General features: G+C 33.4%; 1 protein-coding gene across 1 annotated transcript; it reads left to right on the forward strand.

The window, feature by feature from the left end:
• Positions 1 to 14,827: 14,827 nt before the first annotated feature.
• Positions 14,828 to 17,505, forward strand: LOC115954897 (F-box protein At4g22280-like). Its single transcript, XM_031072895.1, has 4 exons — positions 14,828 to 15,849; positions 16,072 to 16,215; positions 16,298 to 16,562; positions 17,152 to 17,505. The coding sequence occupies exons 1-3, from the start codon at positions 14,845 to 14,847 to the stop codon at positions 16,559 to 16,561; spliced, it is 1,413 nt and encodes a 470-aa protein (XP_030928755.1). The 5' UTR covers positions 14,828 to 14,844; the 3' UTR covers position 16,562; positions 17,152 to 17,505.
• The last annotated feature ends 297 nt before the right edge of the window (positions 17,506 to 17,802 follow it).

Raw genomic sequence — 17,802 nt, forward strand, 5'->3', positions numbered from 1 at the left:
GCAACGTCCTTTTATCAACATATTGCACCTCCATTACTTGGAACGACTAGACGTGGCAAAACGGGTAGGTTGGGTCGGATCAATTGGATTGCAGGTTAAAACGGGTCAATGGAGTTGTGAATTGGGTCGGGTCGGGTCAGGTTGACCTGTATTTTTCGAACAAGTTTTTTTTTTTTTTTCAATTACTAAAACAAATCAATGACAACTTATTTAGAGAGAATGAATAAAATCAATTAAGCAAATGAATTGCACTTAATGCCACTTGTTAATATCCTTCCAATTTTGACAATTTTGAGCATGACAAAAATTATTTATAGTCATAAATTTATGATGGAAAAAGTCTTCAATATTAATAGTTCACTGTCAAAATGCATATAATTACAAGTTTACATCTTCAAAAAGAAATAGATCTTAAAACAAACAAAACAAGTAAGCTAGCAAAGTATCAAGTTATTGGTTTTCTTAAGTGCACATGTTCCTGTTGTATTTAAAATAATAGTAAAGCTAGATTACTTAGAAAGATAAACTATACAAAAAAAGATTTAAAAATAAACATAATTTAAGTAAAAAAGAAAAAGAAAATATTTTATAAGAATTACACTTCAATCTCAATCTACTCAACGTCGGTAGTAAATTTAGCACTACAAATATTCATACTTGCAAATTGTAGCTCAAGTTGGCCAATTTCATCAGCATTTCATCTACAATACAATATTTTAATATAACTTAATGTACCATGAAAGCAAATCAATAAAGAATTAAATTTGTATAATTATGACTATAAAAAAAATTAAATTACCTTTAAATCCATATAGCCAACTTTTAGTATACAACGTAGCTTCCACATTCTTAGATAAAAGGCGTGAACTATACGAAGTAGGAATTTTTTACATGGTGTTAAAACTTGATTCAGAAGCACCAATGGTTATCGGAATGCTCATGAGATCCTGTGCCATTAAAGAGAGCTCTGGAAATTGATTGTAATGCTCTTTCCACCAAGAGAGAACTTCCAACTTTGAATTTTTCTTTTTGTTAAGTCTAGGTTCTTCTAAATACAAGTCCAACTAAGATTTTTTTTGGCACCACGACTACTTTCATAATGATCAAATTCCTAATCATTCAAAAAAATTGCAATGAAAAATAATACCAACAATATTACAATCTTTATTATTAAAAAAACATAGCACAATATATACCAAACAAAATGCAATTCACTTACATAATCTTCCTTGCTATGTGTGAAACTAAAAAAGTGTGGAATGTGTGAAAGTATGAAAAGAAGGGCAAAGGCGCAAGAGACAAGAGTAGAGGAACTGAACTAAGGAAGCTTTGGGGCCCTTTGTGGTTTAGTTTGTCACGTTTCAACTTTCACATTTGTGCATTGTGCCTTTGGCTTTGGCCTACAGTTAGTACTAAATGAGATATATATATATATATTTTTTTTTTTTAAAGGTTGTCTTAACAGTCTTGTGTTGTCTTTGTCTCATTCCCTCATATCATGTCTGTGAAGCTTAGCTCTTATTGGTTGTGATGAAGCTCAAATAGTCATTCTCTCATGTCATGTCTTGTCTGTTGTTTTACTTGTTTATATCTATAATATATTGACTATTAGTTTTAGTACTTTGTGCTTTATGCACCCCTAGTGTCATGACGTAGCCTAAATATTTTTTTAGCGATTTTTTTTTAATGGGTCGAGTCGAGTCGGGATGACTTGCAAAAAAAAAAATTTGGGTCGGGTCACGGGTCAACTAGTTTTTGCTTTAGGTAAAAAAAATCGGGTTCAGGTCAGATATTGTTCAGGTCGGGTCGGGTCAGAATTTTCTAACCCGTATTGCCATGTTTAGGAACGACTATGTGCCAGCTTTTTTCCCTTTCTCATAATGTATATAAATTAGATATGCACAGACTGAACACTGAAATGCCCTATGTACCTCAATAGGGGTTAGATTATATTTAGTAAGTAGCCCTTCTTAATGTAGAGAAAGACAAACGTAAGATCTTCTTGGAATGTTATGCCTATTTATTAACTAGTTGCAATTCTTTTGTTTATTAATGAAGTTCTTAAATTTTGGAGGAAAAATTTTCTTTGTGACCCATGTTTAGTTTATGTGCATAGATGGTATATTTAGTAATCCTGAGTATCCAGCTGTTGGCTATTTAAACACGTACCTGTAATTTTAATCAGTTTGAATTTTGATTTGGAAGCTTCTAGACCCTGAAGGTTAAAGTGGTTTTGATTTGAAATGTGATATGCTACTACGATATGTTTAGCTGGTTGAAGCAGAACCTATTAATTCATCCATGGAAACTGAAAAGGGAATTCAAATCTATTCAACATGTATGCTCGTACATGGAGGCATGAATGGACAGGTTTCATATACTTCTTCACTTAAAAAAAAATTATTTATAAAATTTGATTAATGCTTTAGCTACTGTCCTTTTGTCTTTTTTGCCCTCCTTTCATACCACAGACTCTCATCTAGTGAAACTATTACTCACTTTTGTATATCGATTCCTATGACTTTAAACTACCATGAGAAAAAAAATTATTTTTCGGATTTGGATGTTCTCATACTCACTAACAGTAACACGTACTTTTTCTCATTTTCCATTTCTTCAGGTGATTCTCCTGTGTACTCATTGTTTATTTGAGACGTTTCTTCTCATTTCAATAAATTTTATTTCTTCTTCTCAGTTATGCAGTTCTGCAACTCAAGGATACTGTACATGTGGGAGTGACTCGTGGAATATGTAAGAATGATTAATTAGAGTTGGTTATTAGATTGCCATGTGCTTAAACTCTTGTAACCTGTTCTGTTAGTTACTCTTCAGTTGTATGCTGAGTTAATTAGGAAGCTATTAATGCCAAGTTGGCTGGTAGTTACTAGTTAGTGCCAATGGATATTATAAAGGCTAGCTTCTAATTGTAATAGAATCATTGAGAAGATAGACTTGAACTCTCTCTCTTGTGGAGGCTAACTGCCTTCAAAGCCGGTCCTTATTACTGAATCTCCTTGGAACAATTAAGGATCTTTACGAAGTCCTAACCTTCACCAAAACAAAACTTGAAACATGTTGGAGGGCAGAATCTGCTATGAAGTGGCTGTTTGCTCCTAATAATAGCTTTTTAAAATTCTTTCAAACCGTCCATTTCCTCAAAAATAGCTAGCTGTAGCAAATGGGCATTAAATTAAACTGGAAACAAGATGGATTGGTTGACAGGTTCAGTAGTGTACCAGATTGTCTTCTCGGTCATATCCATACGTTTCTCTGTCATATTCTTATGGTTCAGCAGCCCCTGGGGATCGGTTTGAGTTGCCTTGTAGCATTTTCTATTGCAAAATTAATGTTGGTGGTTACGGAACTAAGCGGTAGAATTGAGATTAATCCTCCTTCATCCTTTCAATTACTGAGCCTAAAGGTTCTATCCTTTTTTTTTTAAGAAGTATTTTAATCTGGCGACTACTCTTTTAGGCGGCTCCACTGTGGCTGCCTGGTCCACCAATATTTTTGACATTTGGAAAAAATAGTCAGGAGGATATGTTCTATTCTGGATTATTTGCTCCTGCGCTTAAACTTTTTCATATAGAGTTTAGCCTGTTTCTACTCGATCTTGATGGTTACATGATTGAGATAAAGGCCCTAGCTCTTGAGTACTTTTAAGTTTAAAGGTAATCTGGGAGACATATTAGTTTTCCTTAAAAACTAGCCAACTTAGTTGAAGAAGATATCTATGTTTCACTTCTACAACTAGCTGGATATTATGGAGTAGGTTTTTAAAACTTTTTAGAGCACTAGATAGAGCAAAATTCCTTTCATTATTTCCTGGTGTCAGAGGTAAGAAAATGGCCTTTCTATTTTATCATTTATTTTTTATTTTTTATTTTTAATGACTATTGCTTGGACTTAACGATGAGCTATTGTTCGAATGATATATTCTCCTTCAAAAATAATGGGAAGTCAGATAATAGGTTTAAGATCAACTAGGTGTGTCTGTAACTTAATGAAAACAAATTCTTAAGATTATAGTTAGTTAGAGCCTCACTTCCATGGAAATTTATAAAAAATTCTAGTACAAATGTACAATATATGTTGTTATGATTATAATCTTGACATGCAATGCCTTGGCTTTGGTTCAATTTATTTTTCCAATTTCCAATTTTTGGTCTAATTGGACTTCAAACTTAATCCTTCTAACTGGCATGTGCTTCAAGCCTTGCTCCTTACATCTCTTAATTTAGAAGGTCTTGTTTTTAATAAGGTTATTCAAGTTAATTGGAGGATTTTTTTAATTAATCTTACCTAAACCTAAAAATATGATCTACTACTGTATTTTTGCCATCAGCTTTTTTTAAACAGTGAAGACAAAGGCATGCTGGGTGGAGCCTCCAAATGGTCCTGATTATCTTTCATCACACCTTACAAATTTTAATTTTAGAGGATTTGAAGGATTATAACATGAAGTGGAATTTGTAATATATATTCTAAAGGAGGCAAGGGCCTTGAAAACAATGACCATCAAAGCTTCTAGTGGAAAGTTAGAGGAAAGTGTTGACGAGATGCTATCCGCAGTGTTCCCAAGGCTCTCTAGGACATGTTTGAAACCAAGGCTCTCTCTCTCCCTAAATGGTAATTAGCAACTAATTTCAAAGGCATGCCACAATTGTTTTCTATGTATGGACCTGTGTTGATCATAATGTGTTACTAGTCTTTTCTGGCTGTTAATTCTCTTTTTTGTTCTGCCCTCCTTTTAAATTATTTGATGGAGAGAGAGAATGGATCAATTATCCGGTGTTCTATAATCTCCTTGTGATAGATTGATTCTTGTGACAAAAAATGTTCAAAACCTCCACTTGACCTGCACAGTATAAATATTATGAATTAGGCTAAATTTTGGATAAAGAAATGTTCATAAATAAGCTTTGGTTGTCTCTTCATATGAATGAGTTTCCTGGCCTGGAATAGTTGAATTGGTAAAAAGAATTTAATGTCTCTCTCGTAAGTGTGACCTCAAAAATAAACTATATATTGGAAGAAAGACTCAGAATGTTGTGTACTTTTCTTAGCTTTCTACAAGGTTGTTTCTTATCAAATCTTCTTCACTAGCCTATAACTAATTCAATGATATCACTTTGGCATAACAGGTCAGTGATTTGGCAACATGCATCTTTCGACATAGCTCCTCTATTACTAGTCATGTATCTGAGTCTTTTGTTTGCCTTTGTAATATGTGCAACTGAAGTTGAATGTTCAAATAGTGTATAAAACACTCTTGAACGTTTAGACCCCCAATAACAAAATTACCAATTCAAGCTTTATGACAAACAATAAGTGTGTGGAAAATGAACACAAGCTATAAACAAAATTGATAAACAATCTAAGCCAATTAAAATCACATTCACAGCAGAAAATAAAAGACAAAGATTAAGGGAAGAGAGATGCAAACACAAGGACAACACAACGATGTGTTATCGAAGAGAAAACCGAAGCCCTCGGCGTAAAACCTCTCTGCTACCCTCCAAGCGGTCAATAATCCACTAGAAAATGTAGTTGGGATACATGAACAGTAATAGACCCTCCAAGCCTAATCTACCCAGTGTATCTAAGCCCTCCAAGCTTCTTGCTCTAACGAGGCTGCGCCGAACCTATTTCTTTTCTAACTTCCCGGATTCTGCTACTTGACCATAGTATCAACCAATATGAAATTGGTTCCTTCCTAACTGATTCCCAAAGTACCAAACAGCCCTCTCACAGTAATGGATATGGTGAGAAAAGGTTTTGGTAAAAAGTCTCTCAAGGATTTAACAATGGAGAGGAAGAGAGTTGAGGAATTTGAAGAGTCTCTTAAGTGAAGATTGTGGATGAATCAATCTTGTTTTTCTTTAGGGTTTCTCTCTCAAAATTCTCTCTAGAAGCACTCTTTCTTTTATGGGTATAAGGGATATTTATACTAGGGTGATAATGGAATGTGAAGAGTCAGGTTTTTCAAAACAGGGCTGGCTTGTGGCTTGGCCTCACAGCTTGACTGAGTCGCGAGTTCCAGCCGCGAGATAACTGAATGGTCAGTTGTCCTATTTTGTCCTGTAGTGCTCTAGCTAGCATGACTCTTCAACTTCTGGCATGCCTGGCACGTGTGTAGCTTCTGGCGGCTTGTAGCCGTGAGTCACCCGCGAGATCCAGTCGCGAGTCCCTGTTTTTCTTACGCACTCTTGAGCATTTCTTCATACTATCTCACTCACTACCCTTACAAGAATCTCACCTAAATACAGGGTTACTAATTGCTGAAATACAAACAAATTTGGCATGGAATAAAGCCAACAAGATGGTTGATTAAATTCAACCTTACAGAAGTAAACATAGGGGTGAAATATGGTATAGGATGCTCTTGGAGTAAATGAAATGATTAAGTAAGATCTGTCTAAGCTTTCCCCATTACCTTTTTTTTTTTTTTTTTGGTTTATTAAATAGTTGTAAGCCCTTTGCTTCTTGATTCCTTGGGGAAAAAGTTTCTCGTGATCCATGTTTAGATTATCAATTCATGTTTATAGATAGTATTTAGATTAAGTAAGATCTTAAAAGCTTCTTGATTCCTGGAGGAAGCTTATAGACCTATTTGGCACTTGGACAAATGATCACACAGATATTTATACAAATTATAATATTTTTGTTGGTAAGGAAAGCATACGAATCATAAACTAGTTACAAATTAAAAGAATTCTAGTTTAGTTCTTTATGATTAATGTTTAGTTTGTAAACTCATGAGTACATATGGTATTTAATAGTATAAGGGTCAATTTTTGGGTTAATTAAACACCTATATTTTAATTTGCCTGGATTTCAATTAGGAAGCTTATGGAATGAAAAAGTTACAAGTGACTCTAATATGAAATGTGTCCAACTATTATGTTATGCTTAGATAGTTGATCCATAAGTTGCTGAATCTCTTGCCTTCGGGTGGGCAATGTTTATATCTTAGTAAATACACCTTACTTAGGTGACTTTTGAAGCAGACTCATAGGTGATTTCTGGTTTGATTCTCCTTTGTTTTTGGTTGATTTTGTGATTGGAATATCATGGATTGCGATGGATTGTGGTAGTGGTGATTGGGTGATGGTTGGGTAGTGTTGGGAGTATGTGCATCAAACTTGGGACAAAAACAAACAGAGAAGAGAGAGAGAGAGAGAAAGAGAGAAATTATTAAAATATTGTATACAAAGTTACAATAACCATGTATATTTACATGGTTACTATAGTATCTTTGTATATTTACAAAGGTTTAGAAAGATTGATGTTGGTGTTTTTTGTGCCATGTTGTGTAAAATTTTGCAATTTTTGCATTTTACGTCGATTGATTCAATTGCTCAAGGGTGGCAAAATCAACCAAAACCTATTTGCCCACCCAAACTCACCCACTTAAATAAGACCAAAACCCACCAAATTATTAATTGGGTTAAATGGGTATTAAATATTAACCCAATTAATACCCATTTAACCCAATTGACTCAATTATGATCCAAATATCATTTCTACAAATCACCCAACTCTAGAATGGAAAGGATGGAACCACAGTGCTAGTGCTAGTGGCAGCCCCCAGTCCCTTGCATTTTTAAATTAATATGTACATTAGTACGGTTAAGGTTTTCCTCTTTTCCCAACCCTTGTGTCTTGTGTCTATATTATCTCAAAAAAAAAAGTATAGTTAAGGTTTATAATATATAGCATGTGAACATGACATAAATACGATATAAAATTAGCAGATTAGGGTTGAGACTTAACAAGTTCATGTCAATTCAAAAAAAAAAAAAAAAATCAGACATGAAACCCATTTTGACCCGTTAGAACTGTTTAGCTGAGGATCATTTTACTAGTTTACCCTTTGAAACATTATTTAGTGGTGTGATTTAATAAAAATAAATATTTATTTACATTTACAATTTATAATGAGATATTATAACTATTAATTTAAAGAGATGGGTTCAAGTTACACCTTTTTTGGACCTTTGATTTGTATTAGATCCAAGGGTTAAAAAAACACTCATAGTCATGTATTTATTGTTCCTTAGAAATTAGTAACTAAGTCATTAACTCTTCTTATTAAAAATAGAAAAATAAAAAACAGCATTAAATCTGCTCTCCATCATCATCTTCGTCTTCTCTCCCTCTCACATGGTCTTGTGTTCTATGTACTTTCACCCTTAACAATGGAAATTAAGGGTGAGTTTAGGAAACAAGTGAAATTTTTATTATGATTATTTTTGTTACCTCTCTTTTGTGAGCTTTGACAGATTATTGGGGTTGGTTTGTGTGCAAGTCCCCAAATCATCAAATGACAATTGTCCCCCACAGACCCAAACAAATTTTCATTCTTTGAATGCTAGGAGTCTAGGATACATCTTCCACCAACATTTCATGAGCCTGTGAGATACATTCACAAGTCCCATAAACAAAGTATCAATGCAGCATGACTAACATACCAACATTAACCACCAATTGCTTCTCCAACATACAAAGTGTCAAATCAGGCTCACAGTCACCCCCTTGTTGCTTCTCCAATAGCTTGCTACAATCAAATACATACACATCACACCCACTTGTCTTTGCACCCACAACTACCGGGTTCTGTGGCATACACCATGCCCTATTCACTTCTCAATCAACAAGTATCTTCTGCGTCACCTCCATCTACAAACATTCCAAACAAAACACATATCTTCTTCGTTCAAACACTCCCAGACATAAAATAATAATAAAAATTTCACTTGTTTCCTAAACTCACCCTTAATTTCCATTGTTGAGGGTGAAAGTACATAGAAAACAAGACCATGTGAGAGAGGGAGAGAAGATGAAGATGATGATGGAGAGCAGAGTTAATGCTGTTTTTTATTTTTCTATTTTTAATAAGAAGAGTTAATGACTTAGTTACTAATTTCTAGGGAACTATAAATACATGACTATGAGTGTTTTTTTCACCCTTTCTTATTATTATTATTTTTTTTATGGGTTTAAAAACTCATATATATATATATATATATATATATATAAAGATAGATGAAGATGTGAATTTTGATAAGTTTTGATTTTTTTTTCTCTATACCACACTTGAAAAGGTAAATTTAATAAGTTTTGAGTTTTTTTTTCTTTGATTCTTTAATATTTACTTCTACTTTGTAAACTAATAGATAAATGTATCTAATATTTTGTTAAGGAAGCAAGGACTATTCAGTGTGGGCATCCTCAAGAACAAAGGCGGTGTATCTCGATTGTCTTTACTTTAGCAATTCATCAATGTATGCAAAGTTGCATACCCAAACTGCTAAGAAAAGGATCGAAAGACTAGAAAAAACAACAAACCACTAAAGCTAGGCGTGGAAATCATATTGTTTGTAAAGGCAAGATGTGGTTTAGTTTTTCAAAAATGTAATTTATTTTTTATTTTTTGGAGTGGAGTTGTTGGGCTAATTTATTGATTAATTAATTAATGTAAATGTTAGTAGAATGGAAGTATTGTGAGTGGTTTTGGAATATGCAGGTCGTAATCTAGATGACCGTTTTGTATTAATATTAATATCTTTTTGTATAAAATTGTGTAATTGTTTATCCTATTTTCTTTAACTAGAAGGATATGGAAATAGAAAAACATTTTATTCAAAAACAATGATGCATTTGTCAAGTTGTAGAACCACACTTGGTTTGACAAGAATTTTTTATGATATTTTTTTTTTTTTATATTTAAGTTATTTTAAATGCAGACATATTTGCCTTTTCATTTCTCTTAGTCTTAGATGATTGAGATTTGAGAGCTATTTGGATTGATTAATCTAATTGGTCAAGTAATCCTATACTAAAATCAATTTCTTTTAGGTCGGACCAATTAATCCTGCAACTATAAGCAAACTTTGTTACTACTAAGATATGGCCATGTACAAACATTCAAATGTGATTTAGTGAAACAGTTGGGCATTCGATTTTTTCTTTTCTTTTTTCCTGAATAAAAGGAGGGTCTTTGGTGTGGACTTATCAACCTCATGCCACGTGACGACAATGAGTAATACCATGTGTTCCATTTGGACTTGATAGGACTATCATTGTGGACACAACACATTCGTTAAAGTACTACTCTAATCCCTCAACTCTTGGCAAGTATTATGTCAAATGATATGATAACTCCTATCACCAAATCACAGCGGTGGCTGTAGAAATTTTTTCTAGGGAGGTCATTAAGAAACTTAAATTAAACAAAAATTTAATTTAGAAAAAAAAAAATTGAATATATTGAGTTATCGAAAACAAAAACATACAAATACATGAAATTTTATAATTTTCTTTTACGAGTTTTCATATTTTGAAATTGTCTCATGATAATTTATTATCAGTTTTCATTATCTATTGTCAATATAAATATGACCATTTTATTTTGTTAAGGTTGTATAATATTTTTGGTTTTATGCAATTGTGGTTATATATTTGTCATTTTTTTATAAAAATATTTTAAACTAAATGAAAAAACTCAACTCCACTTGCACTGTATAACTATTAACTCACACAACCACACTCATCCATCCATAAATAATACAATAAGTTGTTGTTTGATTATGAGATAAACTGATATATGATCAGAGTGGGTAAGATTTAAAACAAAGTGTACAAAAATATTTTTAAAAGTATTAAATTAGTTAAGCAATATTTTATATATATATATATATATATATTTTTTTTTTTCCCAAGTCAGGGGGTTCATTTGAACCCCCTAAAATGTATGTGTAGCCGCCTCTGCTAAACCACACTCTATGGTGGTGGGCATTCAACCTCTTGATGTTAACGTTGTCAATTTTGGATACTATGGAGGGATCATGCATAGTGTTGACGATGTTTATAATGGATGTTGCTATAGTGCATGGTGTTGAGATAGTGAGTTAGTGATAGTCTGTAGTATGTTACTCATATTAATTCTTGGACCTTTCTTTTTCATTTGAAATTTCAAATATAAAACATTTTTTTATTTTTTTATAGAAGGTTAGAAAAATAAAAATAAAATACATCTTAAATGTTATAAGATTCTTTCGTATACTTAGAGGCTCTTCTAATTTTTTTTTAAAGGTAACACTTTCTATTTATCTTAATTCAAAGTTGTTGCATTTTTCAATTGCAAAAATACCTAGAGATGTGATTGAAAATTATTGTAACTCCGAATTATGATGGATGAAAATTATTAACTTTTACACTTTGTTTGGGAGCCCATAAAGGAATAGAATGAAACAAGTAAATCGTAGAGGAACACTAGCCTAATTTTCATCCATTATAATTTGAGATTACTACATTTTCCAATCAAAAAAATTTAAGGGTGTGATGAGTATTATGCGTTTGTAGGTGAAATAATTTTCTATCACACCTCTAGGATTTTTTTTTTTTTTTTTTTTTGTGATTAAAAAAATGTAGTAATCTCAAATTATAATGAATGAAAATTATTAACATAATTAACTTTTTGAACGATCTTAGCAAATTTAGGGGTGTTAATGTTCGACCCAACCTGCGAACACGACACAAACCCGACATGGGTTTTCTCGGATTAGGGTTGGGCTTTAATGGGTTTGGGTCATAAACGGGTCAATCCCTAAGCGACACGATAAGAAACGTGTCATAAGTGGGTCAACCCACGTAATGTGTAATAGACACGTTTGACATACCAATTTATTTGTGTCAACTTGAAATGATCCACTTAACACAACCCGTTTAACTCGTATAACAAATAAATATTTATTTTATTTTAGATTTGTCAAATACCTTTTATATCCAACATATATTTTAAGTTTAAAAAGAAAAATTCGTAATTACAAAAACTTACAAAAGATATAATTGGAAATTGAAACTTTACAAACCTTAGATCTCTAACCCCTACAAACCCTAAATCTCTAAACCTTCTTATAAATGTCATTTTTAAAAAAAAAAAAAAAATTCAATCGTACTACTCACTCTACTATCTTATAGTTTCATGCTCAATTCTGAAACTCAAAGTCTAAAACTGGTTATTGCTCTCTCTCTAATGTGTTTATTTTTTCTACATAATGCTTTTGTTCTATAAACTTTGAATCGATGTACCATTATTAATATATGAGACATATTAATTGTTGATCAAGGCCATAATTGTTGCTTTTGTCTTTGTATTAGCGTTGGACACTGTCTGCATATCTTGTAAGTGGGTTTATTGAGATAGTTTATAAACTAGATCTGATGGGTAATGCTTTTAAAGATTACAACAATGTAGATTGAAGACTTAAAGTGTATGCATTGCTTTTGGATGTAAAAAATAAAAATTATTTCTAGATAGATGTTATATTTAATATTATGCAGGTTGAAATAGAATGTGTTACATTTGTATCAACCTAACATAACTCGTTTATTAAATTTGTCAAATGGGTTGGGTCAGGCCCACCTTATTAACATGTCGGGTTAGAGTTGAAAGATCACGACACGATTATTAAATGAGTTGAGTTGAAGTTGAGCCATTGAAATGAATTTCCCTATCTCAACACGACATGAACTCGATTCACTATCTCTAATAGACACCCTTAGAGCACCCACAGTAGATGTGGGATATGTGCCAAATGCTAAATATTTGGCACATATCCCACACCAAACCCATTTTAAGCCCAATTATCAGATGTTGTATATGTTAAATTTTTTACAACGTGCTACAGTAAAATCACAAATATACAACTATACGGACCGGCTGTGGTATATTGGTTTATTATTTTTTATTTCTCTTTCAACCCTCATTTCTCTTTCATTTCTCCTTCAGCTCACCGCCTCCATCTCCATCTCCACTCTCCCATTCTTTTTCTTCTTCCCTCTTCCCCGTTGCTCCATCTCCTTCAACTCACCATCAGTTTCGTTTCTACCATCATTGATCTAACCACATAAATCCGGTTTTTTTTTCCCCTTTTGGTTCACTCTGTCCTCTGTTCTACCGGCGTCGGTCTGGTTCTGAGTCTCCGTTTTGGTTGTGATTGCTCGCAAATCTGAAAGGGATGTTTGTGCTTCCACCGAAGATTCTAGCAGCACATTGATCTCGAAGGAACTTTCAGTCCAGCTGGAGCTTGATGAAAAACGACTCAAAAGCGAAACGGAGCCAAAAGGTTGCATCGTTAGGTTGATTCCAACGGATCCAAAACGGAGCCAAAACAGAGCTTGATTCCAACGACTCGTCCACGAAGCGATGCATCGTTAGGTTGTGCCGAGTAAAATCTGCTCCGTTTTTTTCCGTTGCAGAAAAGAGATCCCCTCCCCCTGCTTTCAAAAATGATGAATATGAAGTCGGTGGGGCTGCAGGTACTATGGATCGTGATTTCCGATTGTGGGTCTAGTTGTGGGTCTGATTTTATTTTCTGATTGTGATCGGCGTGGGCGTAGGCCTTTGGGTTGTGGGTCTGGTTTTTTTTTCCCCTTTTGGTTCTATCCCCTCCCCCTGTTTTATTTTCTTCTCTTGTTGAAGTGGTGCTACATCAGTTTTTGTATCAAAGCTTGTTCTTATACATAATTCTATCTAGATTTGTTGTTCTTTGTGTGATAATGTCTAGACTTGATGTTTGTTTATTTATGATTGGAGCTCTGGAGAGCTGCCTCTTATTAATATTACCTCTCTAGTGATATTTTGGATTGTATGTTAGAGCAGAAATATGTACATTTTGAAAATAAATTATGTTAGTTTGAGGGATTGGAGAGTGTGTTTCTGGTAGTTGTTCTAATGGCCATTGATTATGAATCATATCCCTAGAACAACTTTGAAAACTAGGATTCAATGTCTAGGGAGGTTAGGAGTGAGTGAAACTGATGTGCTGTGATAGACATACCAGGTTCAAGCTTTCATATTGAGATTAGATTTGGCTACAAATGATAAGTGGATTATGCTCAGCTGCAGAAGTTTTGAGATATATTTTTTTGACCTATTGTTCGCCTGAGTTTATTAGTTCCATAGTTTCCTTTTGAATTATTTACCTTATTTATTTATTTATTTTTATGTGCTTTTTTTGCCATATCTATGCTAATGAAAACATATATTAGCTTTACAAATTAAGTAGACATAAGTTAAGAAAACAGTTTTTAATATTTGTGTGTATTAACTTTTCAAATATGACACTATTGACTAATTTACCAAATCCACCAACTATGACAGTGAGAATACCAAAATAAATTTTTTTTGACCTCCACCAACAAAAATAGAACGAGATCAAACAAAAATTGTTTAGTATGTTCATGACTGATGAGTATTGTTTAGTATTGTTTAGTATGTTCATGAAAGGCAGGCAGGCCGGTTTCTACCAAAAAAAAAAAAATTAAGAGTTTTGTTTGAAATGTTACCGTTGGGATTTGAAAGAGAATGGAAATGTTACCGTTGGAACAAATAATAAAGAAATGATAAAATAAGAATTAAAATATAATATTTAAATGAAGTTGTAAAAATATAGAACATTTGATAAATAAGATATAGTAAAATAATGTGCTAAAATAATAAAGTATGCTTTTGATGTGGTAAAATGGCATAATATTTACAACGGCTGCTATAGATGCTCTTAACATGGAGAGAAGAGATTATCCGTATATATAAAATAAATAAATAAAATAAATAAATAAATAAAAAGCGAGAAGAAAGTCGGAAAGCAGAGAGTGAAACGAACTCCGAACATCGTGTTCGAGAATACTCTCATCTCATCATTTGTGTTTTGAAACCCCACCTCTCTTAAAAGTTGAAACGAAAACCCACCTCCCAATTTTATACTTATAAAAACTTCAAATCAATTTCAATTTTATATAATTCTCTTTCACCCCAAACAGAATTGAGACTCTTTGATGGCCGAATCGAAGACAAAATCCCAGAAACTGTTTCCCAAAAATGACACATTGGTCGATAGGATCAGCGATTTACCAGAATCTCTTATTTGCCACATCCTTTCATTTCTTCCAATCCAAGAGGCATTAGCCACAAGCATTTTGTCAAGCAGATGGGAACACCTTTGGACTCTCGTCTCGAGACTCGACCTCGACAGTGAAACAATCGGCGATTCATTGTCATGCGGCCAATCACCTAATCAAGGTCAGTGCAAACCCTTCAGCTTTGGGCACATTGTGTCCAAACTCCTGACTCTACACACAGCACCTTACCTTCGAACTTTTCGCCTCAAATTCTTTTTGTGTCGTAACTGTTCTCGTCTTGATAAATGGATTGGCAATGTCGTTGAGCGTAAATTGGAAGAACTTGATCTCGAGATTTATGCTGATGATTCCATTTGGAAATTGCCTCAGAGCATTTTCTCTTGCAAGACGTTAGTAGTTTTGAATTTAAATGGCACGATTGTGCTTGATCCTCCTCCATCATTTCAATTCCCAAGCCTAAAGATACTCCGTCTTGTACATATTGTTTATAGACCTGACTCTGTTTTTAGGCTCCTCTCTGGCTGCCCGGTTCTCGAAGATTTGTCATTTCAAAGAGAAGATTTGGAGGGTGTGTTCAAACATAAAATATGTGCTTCTACTTTGAAACGTTTAAGTATAACTTTTGGCCAATCTGAATTTGATGGATCTTATTTCGGTTCTCTTGATTACAAACTTGAGATAAACGCCCCAGCTCTGGAGTACTTTAAGTTTGATGGTCATCTGCGTGACATCGTTTTCCTTCACAAACTAGACAGCTTAGTTCAGGCTGATGTTTATATTAGTAGTTTTGAGGCTCGTACATTTTGGGTAGATTGGGAAGATGATAGACATCGCGATGAATGTTGTGCAGATAGGGTATTCAACTTTCTTGCCGCACTCTATAATGTCAAACTCCTGTCATTTTCCTCTAGTAGCTTAAAGGTGAGGTCCTTTTATTAGAATGTTTTATTCTTGTTCAAATTGCACTTACTCCTTCAACAATTGTGGGATGGAAAAAGTGAGGTTGTAAATCAAAGTTTTAATAGCAATATTAGAAATGGTAGGACAATAGCTGGTTAAAGTCTCACTCCATTCTCTATTGAATTTAAATACAGTTACTAGCACAAGCTTTGACTTTGTTGTGATTATACTCTTGTCATGCAGTGTCTCAGCTATGGTTCTGCTTGCCTTTCCCAGTTCCAAAATTTGGTCCAATTGGACTTCAAAGTTAATGCTTGGACATGGCACATGCTACAAGCCTTGCTCCAAAATGCTCCTAATCTAGAAGTTCTTTTTGTTACTCATAAGGTTAGTTTAATTAATGTGATGTACTTTTAGTTGATCTTCCCTAAAATTAACACTTATGATTTGTTGTGTCTTTTGTCATCAGAGTCATGGTTACCTTAAACACAAAGTATGCTGGAAGGAGCGACCAGATGATCCTAATAATTTGACATCTTGCCTTACTAGTTTCTGGTATAAAGGATTTGGTTTCAAACATGAACTGGAATTTGTTAAATATATTCTAAAGGAGGCAAGAGTGTTGAAGAAAGCAACAATTCATGTTCGTGATGGAAAGTTAAAGGGAAGCATTGTCAAGAAAATATCTAGGTTCCCAAGGTGCTCAATGACATGTCTTCTTACAGTCAATTGAGGTATATTTGTTTCACTGCTACTTAGCAACTGATTGGATGTATGTTCGAACTATTTTCAGTTATAAGTATAACAGACACTTCTTGTGGTATAGTTACATTACTCTTTTATGGTTTTTAATGATATATTTTTTTTTCATGTTTTGCCCCTTTCTAAATTATTTAAGTGAAAGAGAGAGAATCAATTATACAAAGTACTCCAACCTTCTTGGAATAAAATTGTTTCCTGGCTTCGAGATAATAGATTTGTGAAATCCAATTGTCATTTTTAATATAAGTATAATTGACTTTTGAGTCTAGTTAAAAATTTGATAAAGAAATGTTCATGAATAAACTTTTGATACTTCTTGATATGCCTAAAATTTTAGAATTTGGTTCACTCAATTTGTTTTTTGACTATGAAGTTTAAAATGGTAAATAATTGAATGTTTTGAATAAATTTGTGACTATATAAATTATATGTTAGAAAAAAGGCTTAGAACCTTTGAAATACTAGAACCCTAGACATGCATTTTAAAATAAAATAAAATTGCCTTACTACTCAATCTTCACAAATATATGTATACTCATAGATAACTCTTCGGTGTAACAGGTGGGAACTTCATTCTGTCAACATGGCACCTCTATTACTTGACATGACCATGTGCAAACCTCAATCCCTCCTCCCTTTTACCCTCTCTTTTTTTTTTTTTTTTTTCCTTATAATGTATATAAGTTAGATATGCAAAGACAGTAAGAAACCTTATGTACGCCAATAGGTGTTAGATATATTAAGAAGCACTTCTTAACGTAGATGAGATGACAAAGTAAGATGTCCAAGGTAAATCTTCTTGGGTGGTTCTGCCTTATTACTGGTTGTACGTATTAAGGAGTTTCAAGTCCTTGTTTATTTTTGAACTTCTTGAGTCTTAGAGGAAAAAGTTCTTGATGATATATCTTTAGTTTATGAGTTCGTGTTCTAAATGGTTTATAGCAATCATCATGGCCCATATTTGGACTATTTAAACACCTGTATCTTAAATGAGTTTGGATTTTGATAAGGAAGCTTCTAGACCCAAAAGCCTGTGGTGGTTCTTAACTTCTTATGTGAAATGTGTCTGCTACTTTGATATGGTTAGATGATTGATGCAGAACCTGTTAGGTCATCCATTACAACTGAAACAAGTAATTCAAAATGATGTCAACTTGTATGTTCCTACATGGAACCATGATGGACAGTTTTCCCATTCATCTAACTCTTATA

This window comes from Quercus lobata, chromosome 8 (assembly GCF_001633185.2).
Source record: "Quercus lobata isolate SW786 chromosome 8, ValleyOak3.0 Primary Assembly, whole genome shotgun sequence".
In the NCBI taxonomy this organism is placed as follows: Eukaryota; Viridiplantae; Streptophyta; class Magnoliopsida; order Fagales; family Fagaceae; genus Quercus; species Quercus lobata.